This window comes from Schistocerca serialis, chromosome 9 (assembly GCF_023864345.2).
Source record: "Schistocerca serialis cubense isolate TAMUIC-IGC-003099 chromosome 9, iqSchSeri2.2, whole genome shotgun sequence".
Lineage (NCBI taxonomy): Eukaryota > Metazoa > Arthropoda > Insecta > Orthoptera > Acrididae > Schistocerca > Schistocerca serialis.
The window spans coordinates 288,377,502-288,394,692 of NC_064646.1; the positions used below are offsets into that span (position 1 = coordinate 288,377,502).

The 17,191-nt window shown below is 43.6% G+C and overlaps 1 protein-coding gene across 1 annotated transcript in view; it reads right to left on the reverse strand.

Moving 5' to 3' along the window:
- The window catches only part of LOC126419040 (rabphilin-3A), a 1,076,902-nt gene that overhangs the window by 256,732 nt on the left and 802,979 nt on the right, over positions 1 to 17,191 (reverse strand). The window contains exon 7 of the mRNA XM_050086103.1: positions 14,326 to 14,455. Within this exon, the coding sequence (XP_049942060.1) occupies positions 14,326 to 14,455 (130 nt within the window). The remainder of the gene's footprint in view (positions 1 to 14,325; positions 14,456 to 17,191) is intronic.

A 17,191-nucleotide genomic window follows, 5' to 3' on the forward strand; every position in this document is an offset into this window, starting at 1 on the left:
CTCATGAACAAATAAAGCGAGTTGAGTCTCACACGATCGCTGTTTCCGGAATCCATGTTGATTCCTACATAGTAGATTCTGGGTTTCCAAAAACGACATGATACTCGAGCAAAAAACATGTTCTAAAATTCTACAACAGATCGACGTCAGAGATATAGGTTTATAGTTTTGCGCATCTGCTCGGCGACCCTTCTTGAAGACTGGGACTACCTGTGCTCTTTTCCAATCATCTGGAACCTTCCGTTCCTCTAGAGACTTGCGGTACACGGCTGTTAGAAGGGGGGCAAGTTCTTTCGCGTACTCTGTGTAGAATCGAATTGGTATCGCGTCAGGTCGAGTGGACTTTCCTGTTGAGTGATTCCAGTTGCTTTTCTATTCCTTGGAAACTTATTTCGATGTCAACCATTTTTTCGTTTGTGCGAGGATTTAGAGAAGGAACTGCAGTGCGGTCTTCCTCTGTGAAACAGCTTTGGAAAAAGGTGTTTAGCATTTCAGCTTTACGCGTGTCATCCTCTGTTTCAATGCCATCATCATCCCGGAGCGTCTGGATATGCTGCTTCGAGCCACTTACTGATTTAACGTAAGACCAGCACTTCCTAGGATTTTCTGTCAAGTCGGTACATAGAATTTTACTTTCGAATTCACTGAACGCTTCACGCATAGCCCTCCTTACGCTAACTTTGACATCGTTTAGCTTCGTTTTGTCTGAGAGGTTTTGGCTGCGTTTAAACTTGGAGTGAAGCTCTCTTTGCTTTCGCAGTAGTTTCCTAACTTTGTTGTTGTACCACGGTGGGTTTTTCCCGTCCCTCACAGTTTTACTCGGCACGTACCTGTCTAAAACGCATTTTACGATTGCCTTGAACTTTTTCCATAAACACTGAACATTGTCAGTGTCGGAACAGAAATTTTCGTTTTGATCTGTTAGGTAATCTGAAATCTGCCTTCTATTACTCTTACTAAACAGATAAACCTTCCTCCCTTTTTTTATATTCCTATTAACTTCCATATTCAGGGATGCTGCAACGGCCTTATGATCACTGATTCCCTGTTCTGCACATACAGAGTCGAAAAGTTCTGGTCTGTTTGTTATCAGTAGGTCCAAGATGTTATCTCCACAAGTCGGTTCTCTGTTTAATTGCTCGAGGTAATTTTCGGATAGTCCACTCAGTATAATGTCACTCGATGCTCTGTCCCAACCACCCGTCCTAAACATCTGAGTGTCCCAGTCTATATCTGGTAAATTGAAATCTCCACCTAAGACTATAACATGCTGAGAAAATTTATGTGAAATGAATTCCAAATTTTCTCTCAGTTGTTCTGCCACTAATGCTGCTGAATCGGGAGGTCGGTAAAAGGAGCTAATTATTAACCTAGCTCGGTTGTTGAGTGTAACCTCCACCCATAATAATTCACAGGAACTATCCACTTCTACTTCACTACAGGATAAACTACTACTAACAGCGACGAACACTCCACCACCGGTTGCATGCAATCTATCCTTTCTAAACACCGTCTGTACCGTTGTAAAAATTTCGGCAGAATTTATCTCTGGCTTCAGTCAGCTTTCTGTACCTATAACGATTTCAGCTTCGGTGCTTTCTATCAGCGTTTGAAGTTCCGGTACTTTACCAACGCAGCTTCGACAGTTTACAATTACAATACCGATTGCTGCTTGGTCCCCGCATGTCCTGACTTTGCCCTGCACCCGTTGAGGCTGTTGCCCTTTCTGTACTTGCCCAAGGCCATCTAACCTAAATAACCGCCCAGCCCACGCCACACAACCCCTGCTACCCTGCAACCCCTGTTGCGTGTAGTGGACTCCTGACCTATCCAGCGGAACCCGAAGCCCCACCACCCTATGGCGCAAGTCGAGGAATCTGCAGCCCACTCGGTTGCAGAACCGTCTCAGCCTCTGATTCAGACCCTCCACTCGGCTCTGTACCAAAGGTCCGCAGTCAGTCCTGTCGACGATGCTGCAGATGGTGAGCTCTGCTTTCGTCCCGCTAGCGAGACTGGCAGTCTTCACCAAATCAGATAGCCGCCGGAAGCCAGAGAGGACTTCCTCCGATCCATAGCGACAAACATCATTGGTGCCGACATGAGCGACCACCTGCAGATGGGTGCACCCTGTACCCTTCATGGCATCCGGAAGGACCCTTTCCACATCTGGAATGACTCCCCGCGGTATGCACACGGAGTGCACATTGGTTTTCTTCCCCTCTCTTGTTGCTATATCCGTAAAGGGCCCCATTACGCGCCTGGCGTTGGAGCTCCCACCCTCTGCGACCGCTCGGATCTTGCAGACTGAGGGGCAACCTCTGGAACAGGACAAGCAGCCATGTCAGGCCGAAGATCAGTATCAGCCTGAGACAGAGCCTGAAACCGGTTCGTCAGACAAACTGGAGAGGCCTTCCGTTCAGCCCTCCGGAATGTCTTTCGCCCCCTGCCACACCTTGAGACGACCTCCCACTCTACCACAGGTGAGGGATCAGCCTCAATGCCGGCAGTATCCCGGGCAACCACAGTCGTAGTCCGATCGGGGGATGCGTGGGACGAGCTGGCCGTCCCCGACAAACCCCCATCCGGACCCCCACAGTGAAGCCCATTGGCAAGAGCCTCAAGCTGTGTGACCAAAGCCAACACTGCCTGAAGCTGGGAGCGAAGGGATGCCAACTCAGCCTGCATCCGAACACAGCAGTTGCAGTCCTTATCCATGCTAAAAACTGTTGTGCAAAGAACGTCTGAACTAATCTACAGAGAGCGCAAACAAATCGACACAGAATTTAAACGGTTATTAAAATACAAGATTGCCTAGTAAATGCAGTTATGCTGCTACTTGCGCACTGCTGACGCACTGCTCGGCGGCGGAAGGACACTATGCGATTTTACACTATTCAGGTACTAAAACGCGATGCTACAACTCTCAAATACTCTAACACGCCCGAAATTAATGAATTAAACAATGCAAGTACCAAAAACACGCAAAGAAATTAAGAATTAAACTATGTAACAAATGAGTGAGCTAGGAGTATACGACTTGCTGCTCAGCTGCTTATCCAACGGCGGCAGGGAGCACACTGACATAATTATTGGCAGTGATGAAAAGTCAATCGCATTTAGAAAAGAGAATTTGTGTGAAGAAATTAATGCCGTGTGACGCGAAGTAGCTCAAGTCTTTCTCCAATTTCTCTCCCTATCCACGAAAAAGTTGTAATTATCTTCACGTAGGCTGCCTTCCCGTGAGAGAAATTAATGCCGTGTGACGCGAAGTAGCTCAAGTCTTTCTCCAATTTCTCTCCCTATCCACGAAAAAGTTGTAATTATCTTCACGTAGGCTGCCTTCCCGTGAGAGACGAGTTTCCTGTAATGCAGACTCATCAATGCGGAGACGCAGCCGTTCTCTCCCAATTAAGACTGTTTTTCTGGCTACAGGGGCAGCATCAATAGGAGCGTCGTGTTCGGATAACATAGCTCTGCCATTCCAGGTGGCAACTATTGGGTACTAGCCGTCTAGTGTGGCCGAGCGGTTCTAGGCGCTTCAGTCCGGAACCGCGCTGCTGCTACGGTCGCAGGTTCGAATCCTGCCTCGGGCATGGATGTGTGTGATGTCCTTATGTTTAAGTAGTTCTAAGTCTAGGGGACTGATGACCTCAGATGTTAAGTCTTAGAGCCATTTGAACCATTTTGTTGGGTACTGAATTGTTGGTTTTGTTCGTATGAGCTACTTTATTGTTGTTTTTCCAGGTTACTCAGTGACCCACCTTGGATCAAGCACTGCGATGTGCTTGCTGCTCCATACACCCATAGAAGTGCAAGGTGGAGGACGGACTAACATCTGTCTGACTGGGGGCTGCCCAGCTTCAGGCAGGTGATAACCAGTCAGTTAGCTGCAAGGGACTAGCCCACCGATGAGAGCCACCCCTGGCGCCCCCACACACGGCCCTCAGCGCAAGGCTTAAAACTGGTAACTGTGATTCTCCGTGTTGTTATCCGCACTTTTGCAGGAGCAGCGGAGTGCACTCTCCATAGGCACTGCAATGCCTGGGACGTATTTAAAAACCACGAACTTGTCAAGCATTCATGGCCTTCTCTCGACCCTAACAACTGTTCCATAAGGGTGACGGGTCACAATGTGTGGAGTTGAGTAGATTGCAGGAGCTGCCGACTTATTCATGTTGAAGCCTACTGTTACCTCTAGTACTCCGGATCCATTGCCCCTTCCCCCAAGCATATGGGACATATGGAAGCCCTCCTCCTCTGCCGCAGATGCCGTTGGGGGCTTCACACACAACCTTGGGATATGGTCCTGCATCAAACCCCGCAGATTTGGGTGAGAGAGATAGGAAACAAGCCTGCTCTCGGGACTCAAAACCTAATACCACCGAGATAAAAAAAAAAAAAAACAAGAATTGGCCAAGGGAGACCAACAGGAAAGTAAACAGGAGGGGTCTGACACAAGAAAGTGGAGGTAACGTCTCATTCAGCTCTAGGCTCCGCAGATGCCATCCACAAACTTGTAGATGAAGTCCCCTGTGGAGAAATTGGAGAATGACGTGAGCATGGAGCTGGCTTTGCAGTGTGAAACAGTCTTCTTAGCAGCTGTGAACAACCAAAAATCTATTCCTGAATGATTACAAATTTTGGGGATAAGGACAACATCAGGCCCTGTCGCATTAATCTCAGCATAAGCTCCCACTATGAAAGCGCAATCTGAAGTCAAAGACAAGTTTTACGAAGATCTATGGAAATGCTTGGACAATGTTCGTGGATCAGATAAACTCAGTTTACTGGGAGACTTCAGTGAGAGTGGAACCGCGCGACCGCTACGGTCGCAGGTTCGAATCCTGCCTCGGGCATGGATGTGTGTACTGTCCTTAGGTTAGTTAGGTTTAAGTAGTTCGAAGTTCTAGGGGACTGATGACCTCAGATGTTAAGTCCCATAGTGCTCAGAGCCATTTGAACCATTTGAACTTCAGTGATAGTATTGAGCATACACGGAACAACTGGCTTGACTGCATTGGCCCACACGATATTGCAAATACACTGAAGTGCCAAAGAAAGTGGTATAGTCATGCTTATTCAAATACAGAGATATGTAAACAGGAAGAATACGGCGCTGCGGCCCGCAACGCCTATATAAGACAACAAGTGTTTGGCGCAGTTGTTAGATCTGTTACTGCTGCTACAATGTCAGGTTATCAAGATTTAAGTGAGTTTGAACGTGGTGTTATAGTCGGTGCACGAGCGATAGGACACAGCATCTCTGAGGTAGGGATGAAGTGGGGATTTTCTCGGATTCCCATTTCACTAGTATACAGTGAATATCAGGAATTCGGTAAAGCATCAAATCTCTGACACAGCTGCGGCCGGAAAAAGATCCTGCAAGAACGGAACAACGACGACTCAATCGTTCAGCGTGACGGAAGTGCAACCATTCCGCAGATTGCTGCAGATTTCAATGTTGGGCCATCAACAGGTGTCAGCGTGGGAAGCACTCAACGAAACGTCATGGAATGGGCTTTCGGAGCTGAAGACCCACTCATGTACCCTTGACGACTGCACGACGCGAAACTTTACGCCTCGCCTGGGCCTGTCAACACCGACATAGGACTGTTGATGACGGGAAACATGTTGCCTGGTCGGGCGAGTCTTGTTTCAAATTGTATCGAGCGGATGGAGTCAACCTCTTGAATCCATGAACCCTGCATGTCAGCAGGGGACTGTTCAAGTTGGTGGAGGCTCTGTAATGGTGTGGGATGTGTGCAGTTGGAGTGATATGGGACCTCTGATACGTCTAGATATGATTCTGACAGGTGACACATAAGCATCCTGTCTGATCACCTGTATCCATTCATGTCCATTGTGCATTCTGACGTACTTGGGCAATTACAGCAGGCCACTGCGACACCCCTCACGTCCAGAATTGCTACAGAGTGGCTCCAGGAACACTTTTCTTAGTTGAAACACTTCCGCTAGTCACCAAACTCCCCAGACATGAACATTATTGAGCATATCTGGGATGCCTTGTAACGTGCTGTTCAGAAGAGATCTTCACCCCTTCGTACTCTTTCGGATTTATGGATAGCTCTGCAGGATTCGCGGTGTCAGTTCACTTTACTTGAGTCCATGCCACTTCGTGTTGCGGAACTTCTGCGTGCTCACGGGGGTCCTGCACGATATAAGGCAGGTGTACCAGTTTCTTTGGCTATTCAGTGTATGAACGAGAAGGGTCAGCGACTGATGGAACTTCTCTTTCTCTCTACATCACTAACACTTACTTCCGGAACAGAGCCTTGTACAAAGTAACATGGAACACTCACGTTCAGGCCGTTGACATCAGCTCGACTTCTTCATTACCAGAAGAAGTGATCTAAGCCATGTCCTTAACTCCGTTACAAATCACAATGGTCACTGAGATACTGATCACTCTTTAGTTATGAGCAAATCACGGTTCACACGAAAGAATATTCACTCAGGTAAGAGCGTTAGTCGAAGGGAGAAGATCAACACCAACGATATCCAAGAGGATGCGCTACATAAAATGTTCAGAGAAAATATTGAGATGAAACTGAATCCTGAGCAATTGATAACTGCACTGGGGGCCGAAAATATGTGGCATCTAGCTTAGGAAAATATTATGTCAACAGTCATTAGAATATTTAGGAAGCAGGGTAGAACACAAAGCGACCGGTTTACTGGATGTAAAAGTGAGTTGCGCCCATATAAATGGACAAGAAACGTAACGCTTATATACAGGTGATGAATAATCCTAAAGACGAACAAGCAACAGCCGATTACAAGGCCTGCAAAGCAGATTTGCAACGAGTTTCTCGCCATTGTGCAAATAGATATCGGACCAGCCTTTGCAAATCTATTCAGATCTGACGAGGCAAAGAAAATTACCGTGGCAAGTACCAAGACATCAAAACGGCCATAGGATTAACAAGCAGGAAGTACGATGCAATAAAATATGTGACCCAATCAACGATAAAAACCTGCAGCTACGTAGATGGGTGCAGCACTACACTAACCTATACTCAGAAGAGGTCAACATTTCTTCATAAGCTTTGGGTCCTTTACCAAATTACCCTGCTATGTTTGAGCTTGCCGATCCTCCTACTCTCTGCGGATTAAAACTCGAACTTAAAAGTCTAAAGCTACGCAAGAGTACAGGCCGTGATAACGTACTCGCTGAAATCATCAAACTTGACCGCGTTTCGCCGATATTGTATCAAATCCTACTGCAAAGCACAGTACCTCAAGACGTGCGAGATGCAAATGCAGTAACAATCTATAAGGGAAATGGCGACAGAGATGATTGTAACAACTATAGAGGAATATCTCTATTGAGCATTGCTGGGAAGGTGTATGCGAGGATAATCCCGAAAAGAGTGGTAACTATGGATGCTCGGATCTATCCTAAGTCACAGCGCGGATTTAGAGCTGGTAGATCCACAAGCGACATGATATTCACCTTGCACCAGCTACAAGAAAAGTACCACGAACATAGAGTGCCATTATATGTGGCTTTTGAGGATCTCAACAAAGCCTTGGAAATTTGTACGTCCACCAACTTTGTTGTCCTTAATATATGAACTGTGGCGTAAGACAAGGCTGTATGTTGGTACCGACACTTTTCGGAATCTTTTTCTCGGCTCTGCTCCAAGTGACTGTTGAGAAATGCAGAGTTGCAGTATACCTGCATACTAAGAAAGATGGAAGGCTTTTCAACGTCAATCGTCTGAAGCGTAACACAAAGCGCTACGAGGTAGTCGCTCGTGAATTCCTATATGCTGATGACGCTGCAATTGTAGCGAACTCTGCAGAAGAGCTAGTTTCAAGATTTAGTCATCCATGGCACATATTCTCGGCGAGTGTAAGCAGCAGTAAGACCGTAATTATGGTTCGGGGTGCTAACTACACGGCCAAATAACACATTATTTGGAACTACTCCGCAAGTCGTGGACACCTTCTTCTGTCTTGGGTCCACTATAGAATCAAACATGTCTGTTGATAAGGGGATTGATGCTCACATTGGAAGGGCTGTGACTACTTTTGGCAAGCTCTCTGCACGTGATGTGAAAAACAACAAACTCTCTTTGAACATCAAAATTCTTGTATATCAAACTTGCGTCGTCGGCATCTTTTTGTATGCTTCGAAACATATACTACTTATGCCAAACAAGAACATCGACTTAATTCTTTCCACGTGCGGTGCCCGAGATCCATCTTCGGTGTAACGTGGAAGGACCGAGTGACCAACGAAGAAATACTATCTAAAACTAGCTGCAACAGCGTTTGAGATATCTTGAAGCGCAGACGACTCCGCTTGCTGAGACACGTCTACCATATGGATCCTCAGAGATTTCCAGGTGAGGTGATGCTTGGAGAGATTTGTACAGCCAAAAGACTCGTAAAACGTCCTGTATTGAGGTTCAAGGACTCCTGCAAACGAGATATGGAGAGTTTTGGCTTCAAACCAACACGTGGAAGGCACGGGCTAGCATGAGACCAGAGTGGTCTAATGATATAATATCTGGAATCACCAAGCATGATAAGGGCTTGTTAGATAGATTAAGGCAGAGAAAGCTTCGCAATGCTACCACCCTTCCTGCCTCAGCAGCTAGATATACTTGTGACAAATGCGGCAAGAGATGCCGTGCTGCCATTGGTTTGATAAGCCATATGAAAAAATGTAACTCATAACTACAGAGACACTGTAACAGTCATCTCCCAAGATGTTGTAGCCAATATTTACTTACGCGTAGTAGATATCAACAATTTTGACAACGGACTGAGGACTTGAAACTTCCAGAACTATGATCCGAAGCAAGATATGAATGCCGTTGCCTTTATTCAGCAATTCAGACACGCATTTCTGAAGTCTTGTATTGAACGTGCAAAAATTTACACTAGTGTCAGTCGTGTGAAAGGGGAAGCGCTTGTGTAGTGTATCCGAGAGTCTGAAAATCGCCACAAGTATGAGGAACTTGAGTCCTAATTTTTAAATAAATACTCGCCCAAAAGATAAGCAGTGGGACGTTAAACCAAAAATTCGTATGCCCACCAATTACGTAAGACGTCACGGTATCATGCTCGAGTACACACGGAAGTTCTGGAACGACACTGCATATTTAGACGATCCAGTCAAGGAAGAAGAACTGATGTTGGTTTTATTGTAATACAGAAATTAGCTTTTTCTGTTTGCGAGAAGCTAGCGCTTATGTCGCAGTTACAAATGGAACAAGTGCGTTTGTTAATTGACTGTTGGAAGTACTTAACACGGAACGAGAACAACAAGAACGTAAAAACAACAGTAATCGTCAAGGTTGAATAATGGCCCGCAGTGAGAGAAATTCAAAGGACATGGACGACCAAGTAAATTTGATCCCTGAGATGACGGGAGGCATAGATGAAATAATTATGAGACAAGCGACAGATTCAACCAAAACAGTTCCCCGAACCGCCCTCTTAACAACAGAGGAAGAACACAATATCGGTTACCGGAACATGCTAAAAGCCGTGACCGTAATAAGCGAAACAGTGAAGCGTTAAACTGAGCTAAGTTTCAGAAGCGACCCGCTCCGAAACTCAGTTAACAAGGGAAGGTTCAGAAATTGTGATGAATACTAATCAGTGTGAACGCGTTGACGCGTTGGAGGAAGATTTGTACCGGAAAAAGCAAGAAACAGAAAAAGAAATATTGAGGCATTTTGTTGAAATCGAAATTTGTGGTATAATTATATATGCTCTAATGGATTCAGCAAGTGAAACGAGCGCAATTTCTGAAAACTTATTTCCAGAGTTAAACCATAAGATGGCATTCCAATGTTCCTTGTTAACGGCGTATGTATTGTCAGTGCGGTTGGTAATAGAAGCAAGCCCATTATTAAAATTTCGTATTGAAGAGGATGAATACGAATAGAGCGTACTAATTGTTGGCTCTCTTGATGTTAGATTGGTTCTCGGAATAGATTGGCTAACTGAAATGTAGTACTGATTTTGAGGAAAATTGTATACGGATTAAGATGAATAATGGACAGAAGGAGATTTCGTTAAAAGGATTAATAACTAAAGATGATAGTAGCACTGCGTGCGTCAATATAAGGTTAATGCATTTTCGAGGAGAAATGAAACTGTAAATGTCAGTCATTCTGAGAACGATGTTGAACTGCAGGAGAAGAATGATGACGAGGACGCTCTAAATACTATACAAGTCAGTATTTGATCGTCAATAGAATTGTCTGAAGCGAAGCAAGAAGAACTGATTGCAGTGTTGAAATTTTATGGTGACTTATTTTCAAAATTACCTGTATTAATTGAAGGATGTGTTTGCAGGGACCATGAGCCATTCCACAGTGGATCATATGCAGTACCATTAGCTAGGAGGGAGCCGTTAATAAAGAAATCACGAGAGTGCCGAGTAACCAAATAACTGATCGCCCAGTTACTTAATATCCCAACCCAATACACGCTGTCGTTAAGAAAGACGGCAGCATTCGTACTGTTCTGGATGCCCTTGCGATGACTCGCATAATTCTGGGAAACGTGATTAACCTGAAAACTTAGAGTGTTTACTACGAAAATTCAAAGGAATCAAATATTTAAGTAGTCTTGACTATCAGCTATTGGCAGCTACTCCTAGACTAGGATAGTAGAAAATGTACTGTATTCCTATGCAAAGGAAGATGTTACCAGTTGAAGAGGATGCCGTTCAGCTTGTCCATATCTTCAGCAGCATTTATGCGATCGCTTGATGAAGTGTTAGGAGAAGATTTATTAAACCATGTGACACTGTACGTTGATGACCTTTCTAATTAGTACTGCCTCCTGGCAAGAACATCTCGGTGTTGTTTGTCGAGTACGTGTCGTTTTCAGAAGAGCTCGAGTTACCATTGACTTGAAAATAATCAGAATTCGTCAAACCACAGATTAAGTTTCTTGATAATGTTATTTCGATAAGTGGAACTGAAACCGATCCGGCAAAAAAGGACGCAGTGAGGAGTTCTCTGTTGGTCCATTACGGCCAGGGGACGTCGGCTGGTACGTACTTTTCAATTCAATAAACTTTACCAACAGCCGTATACTTAAGGTTATTTTATTTTGTTTCGAACGTAACCAGTTTCGGCAATGCATTTTGCCATCTTCAGGCCCCTGCATAATATACATGTAGTATATATGAATACATGGAGTAATATATGGGTGTACAAATCAAGTTTACAAGTGACAGGTAATCATAATACCACTTAAACTTAAAAATGATTGAAGTATTAGCGTTAAATCAACTCTATGTGTACATCCAGCACAATAGACTAAAACATGTGTACATATTTGTTAGTAGCATTAAAACAAACGTCTCAGTATATCCAACACAATAGACTAAAACATGTGCACAGATTTGTTAGTCATAAAACTATTTTACGTCACAGATTTACTAGGGAACATGTAAATTCATTAAAAAAATCGGCACTACACAGCGTACAATCAAGGACTCCGTAGAAACAAAGCTCGCCTTTCTTTTAAAAAAATAATGAAATCCTATAAAATTCTTTTAGGTGAGGAACCGCCTAGTGTATATGTACCAATCTTCATTTGAAGTAAAAAATCACACAGTAAGGTATGAATTACAATAGTATGCATATTTACAGCCTAGGTGATATCCGGACGGTAAGACATGTTGACGCGAAACCAAACGGCAGTCGACATATTAAGATAAAATGGCAGGCATAGCGAGCACTAAGAATATTCACAACTATCTTGTGGCCTAGGTATTACAGTATATCGGAATAAAAGATATGATTGGTTTCCTTTATATCACTTAACAGATCGGCATTACCACAGTGAAACAAATAAACAAGAAAGTCAAATCCTACTTTCATCGTATTATTTATCTCCTGATGCCAAAAGCATTGGTTAGAACTTTATTTCAGAAAAAATCTAACAATACTGTGAAACTTAACAAAAATCAATATATTTTGCTTATAATTTAGTAATTACACTAATTAAGAAGTTTAGCTTGTCACAAGCAAGTAAAAACGGCAAAATAAAAAGTCAATACTCCAAATTTCCTATGAGAAACCTCAGTATATGGACATAAAATCAACAGGAAATCTCCTACTGAAATTCCAGTATGGAAAAATCTGACAGGTCACTCACTTCGGTTACTTAGGAGGAACCATCCAGTCCACCGGACTGAACACGATCTTCAATAAAGAAGGAACATTCAAACTGCAAAAGGGGTACAAACTGATATGGAATTAGTACAACATAAGAGCAATATACCGTGATGCAAAAGTAAACTGTGACACAACAACGCAGCTGTATTACCAAAAGCCTTGTCAACTCCAGAAACCACAGGAATGAGAGGGATCACAAAAATTCATGACATAGAGAAACAAGAGCGAAAAATTCTTAGAAGAATCTACAGTGCTGCTCTCCGAGATGGAACTTGGGTCAGGCGACCTGTAAAGAAACTCTACGAACACAGAGGCAACATCACAGATAAATTTACGAAAAGATCCTACAATTCTATGGACACGTATGTAGGATGGATCCAAATACATACATTTTTAAGATTGTGAATGCAAGCATACTTTAAGACGATTTGTGTGAAAGAAACACAACAGGACCTGCGAAGATTGTAAATTTCAGATGATTAAATTGAGGACAGAAATCAGTTAAGAAGTAAAATCAAAAACAATAAACTTGAACAATGGAAAGAAATTTCTACTGAAGCAAGATCGCTAAATGTTATTTATTTCACGATGACGTGCTTCGACAGAAGCTTGGTGTCACCTTCTGAACTCCAAGGGAAGATACGATAAATGGCATTAAAAGGCGAAAAGGCGATTTTATAATACTGTAAAAGAACAGTTTTCCAGAAATTGGCCACACAGGGCAGTCATGCGGTCTCAGGCGCGTTGTCACAGTTTGCGCGGCTGCCCCCGTCGGAGGCTCGAGTCGTCCTCCGGGCACAGGTGTGTGTGTGTTGTCCTTAGCGTAAGTCAGTTTAAGTTAGATTAAGTAGTGTAGAAGCTTAGGGACCGATTGCCTCTGTAGTTTGGTTCCATAGAACTTACCACAAATTTCCAAAAGTTGGGTAGTATATAAAAAAGACAAATAGTATTCTCTGGGAAATTTGAAGTGCATGGATATGAATCACATAGCGAGAACAGTCCCACACACAATACAGCGTAAACATGTTGGTTTGTCAGTAACAAGAAGATGAAAATGTAAAGTACACATAGCGCCAATGCATTCGCTGAAGTGACATACCTGTAAAATACCAAATCGTAAATGGACAACATCAAGGTTGGCTTCAGCAGAAATTTCCTTCAATTAAATCGACAAATCGCTCCCGTCATACAGCCATGTGTAACCTATATAAACATGAACAAGTCTCAACGAAAGGAACTACACAGCGCTGAGCGCCCGTAAGCTCCAACAACAGGGAGAAAAGTAGAAAGGCGAAAAAAAAAAAAAAAGACAGAGGGAAAATGAAGAGATTATGGAAAGAAAAGGAAGTGAAGCTGTGACTGGCTCAGATTCACACTCTCTTCTAAAGGAGAATAACTCTTCTGTCATCCATCACTACATCATGGATTTTATCAATGATTTCTGGAGTCGTAACCTCCACAGAGCATCCAGAACGTTCAGCATCACTTGTCCCCGTATGGTCACTCCGAAAATTTGGAAGCCAGTTATAAACTGTTCTGATCGAAGGTACAAAGTCATTGTAATGTTTATCAAGCTCCTCTTTAGTCTTCTGAGGCGTTTTGCCTTTTATAAAGTAATGTTTAATCACCACACAAAATTCTTTTTCGTCCATTGTTTGACAGTCACTCGACTTCCTTCATTCACATGAATGCCAAACACAAAGAAATAGACCAACGTGACTGAAACTTGGTGTGCATTCTTTCCAAAGATGCTACTAACTAAACATGATCTCGATACGCGCTGGTGGTGCCATCTCTCGGACTTTGCACAGACTTTTCAAACGCCCCTCGTAATAACAATGAAAGTCAATGTGCCCCAAAGCTCCGAAAACGCTGACATTCTCAGAGGTCCACCCAATTCCTTCTGAGCTGGGAATAAAAGAAAATGACGAATCAACCAGCAAGACCGTTTAAAGATGGCACCAAGTCAGCTTGCCGAAATATTGCACCAATTGGACATTGCACCCGGGTGAATACCCGAGAATATTTGAAAATACTGCCTTACGTCTAATAACAGAGTTCCCCCAGTTGCGGCTGACCGGCGCTACGGGCCCCGTGCGAGTCCGCGCCGACCACGCCTGCCCTGGCCTGCCGCTCGCGCAGCGCTCACCTTCTTGCAGTCGTGGCAGATGAGGCTGGGCGACCCCAGCACGCCGAACGTCTCCCCGCAGAGCACGCACTGGCTGGTGCCGTTGCCCAGCGCGTTGCGCTTCATGTTCTCCAGACGCTCCACCAGCCGTCTGCAACACAATAGGTGGCACAACTCGCTGACAGTGTGAATAATGTGACGTAAATAGAAGGCCAAGCACGAGGTTCTCAGGTTAGGATGGGCGTGAGACAAGGATCTAGTATGTCGCCCCTGCTGTTTAATATACATATTGGGTGGTTAAAATTAAAGTGCAGTTACTTGCAGAGGCCAAGTGTGGATTGTAGCTATCGTATGGCAGCGAAACTTGGTAGATACTCTAATGCGTTGATGCAGAACTGATGTACGCTAGAAAAAAAACTAGTTCCAGTTTTAGCCAACAGGTGCTAATCTGGCGATGTACAGCATCTCGTTGACGTTTTCGATGCTCATATTTAAAAATTGTGTAGTCTGCAGTTAATAATAAAACTTTTTCTGTTCATGTCCCACTCCTAAACTGTTACATGCGGAAAATTTTCGTACATCTTTCTTGCATTTCGAGAGCCAGACTTTCACCTGGGGTCCAAAACTGGAACAAATTTTTTTTCAGCGTAAATTGGTTGTGCGTTAACACATCAGGCTATCTATCAAGTTTCGCTGCTACACGGTAATTACAGCCCACATGGGACCTCTGAGAGCAGCTGCACCTTAATTATAACCATCCAGTACATCAAAGAAGCAGTGACGGCAAACAATCGAAAATATCAGGATTGGAATTAAAATTCATGGTGAAAGGTACTACTGATGAGATTCATTGATGACATAGCTGTACTCAGCGGGTGTGATGAAGAACTGAAAGACGTGCTGAATTGAATGAACAGTTTAATAAGCACACTCTATTAACTGACAGCAAAGCAAAGAAAGACAAAAGTAATGGCAAGTAGTAGAAATGAGATTACGATGAAATTAACAGCAAAATTTGAGATCACGAAGTAGAAGCAATGAAGGAATCCTGCTACCTTAGAAGAAAAGTGACACTTGAAGGACGAAGCAAGGAAAAGAAAAGCAGACTAGTACAGGCTAAGGGAACATTCTTGGTCAAAATAAGTCTACTTAATACCGAACACCGGCTTTAATTAGAGGGAGCAATTTCTAAGAATATATGTTTGGAGCACAACAGTGTGTAGAAGTGAATCATGGACTATGGGGAAACTGGCAAAGACGAGGATCGAATCGTTTGAGATGTGCTGCTACAGACGGATGTTGAAAATTAGGTGGACTGGTAACATTAAAAAAGAGAAGGTTCTGTACAGAATCGTTGAAGACAGAAACGTATGAAATCATGCAGGAAAAAGGGACAGGATGACAGGACATGTAGTAATGCACGGAGGGATGAGATTAGTGGTACTTGAGGGACCCATAGAGGGTAAAAATTGCATGTGAAGATAGACACTCGATTACACCCAACAAACAATGAAGGACCTTGGGAGAAATTTCTACTCTGAGAAGAAGAGGTACACACAGGAGCGCAATTCGTGACAGGCCACAGCGAACCAGTCACAAAACTGGTAAGTCCAATCAATAAAGGAAAATCAGAGGGAAAATGAATCGTGTATTCGCAAATATTTGTGCAGTGCTAGGAGGGACCGTCCTGAACAACACCCAAGAAATCCGAGCAGGTGGGGTATGTGCGTTAGGGTACAGGGGCTTTTAAAGGCAACTTTTTTCGTTTTGCTCTAATAACACGAAAACCGCGCTCCCTAGCGAAATTTTTTCCCGATAGAAAATTAATCTACATTAAATTTTCTGCAAAGAGTGCCATATTCTGTTTTTCTGCAGCGCTAGTAGTTTCCGCGTTACAGGGGATGTAAGAATCACAGGTTATACAATGTTGTTCTAACTCTCTGGTCATTCTTTAATACACCGTCAAGTGACGACAGCTCAATTACACGGCTTTACAATAAGCTTTCGACGATAGACAGCAGCATCGTGTCACATTTACCAGTTCAGTCCCTATCCCAACAACATTACATAGCTCACTGACAACATCACAATTTAAACACACAGGAACATATTTTACTTGAAAGCTCACTTAAGAGATGCAAAAAAGTAGTCATTCAATAAAATGAAAATAGCTCTGCTATAGAAACACTTGCTCAGTGAAGTTACTTGCTGTATTTACATGTGAGAAGTGAAGAGGAAATGCTGTAGAGGTATAGTGTGTCTGTAAACTGACAATCAAGCGCTCTCGTAGAGAAGGAAGTCACTTTTCCCAGAAGAACACCACAAAATGACTTAAGAATCGATTTACCTTGTAGCAGTGTGGAACAGGGTGCAGAGATTTACGTAGATTCCGTCCATACGCGTTGGTTGCTTTAGCATTATCAGTAATTCATACTGCTTCCCATGTAGCACTAACGAATTTTATGGAAAATAAATAGCTGTCGGGTATTTCTGCACAATTCGACGGCACTGATTCAAAAGGCACGCTGTGGAATGTCTGAGTAAATTTGTGTAACACCCTGTAGTTGCTTCTTGTGATGTAATGAGGTAGACAGAGTGGAGAGTCACCTGCTCGATCTCCTTTTTTCAGACCTTCGAAGGAGGGAAGTGCATAAACATAACACGGCGAGCTATCATCTCTCGCGCCTCTAGCCGCCCCCCCCCCCCCCTCCCCACATCTACTCCTCCATCCTTTTATACCCCAGAACACAAGTTATCCCTCAGTACTGCTCTACTGCGCTTAGATGTGGTACACACATTTAATATTGGTTTTCAACACACTTCACATATGATAAAAAACAACATTGAGTAATCTGCTGTTGTTACATACCCTCCAACGGGGAAACTG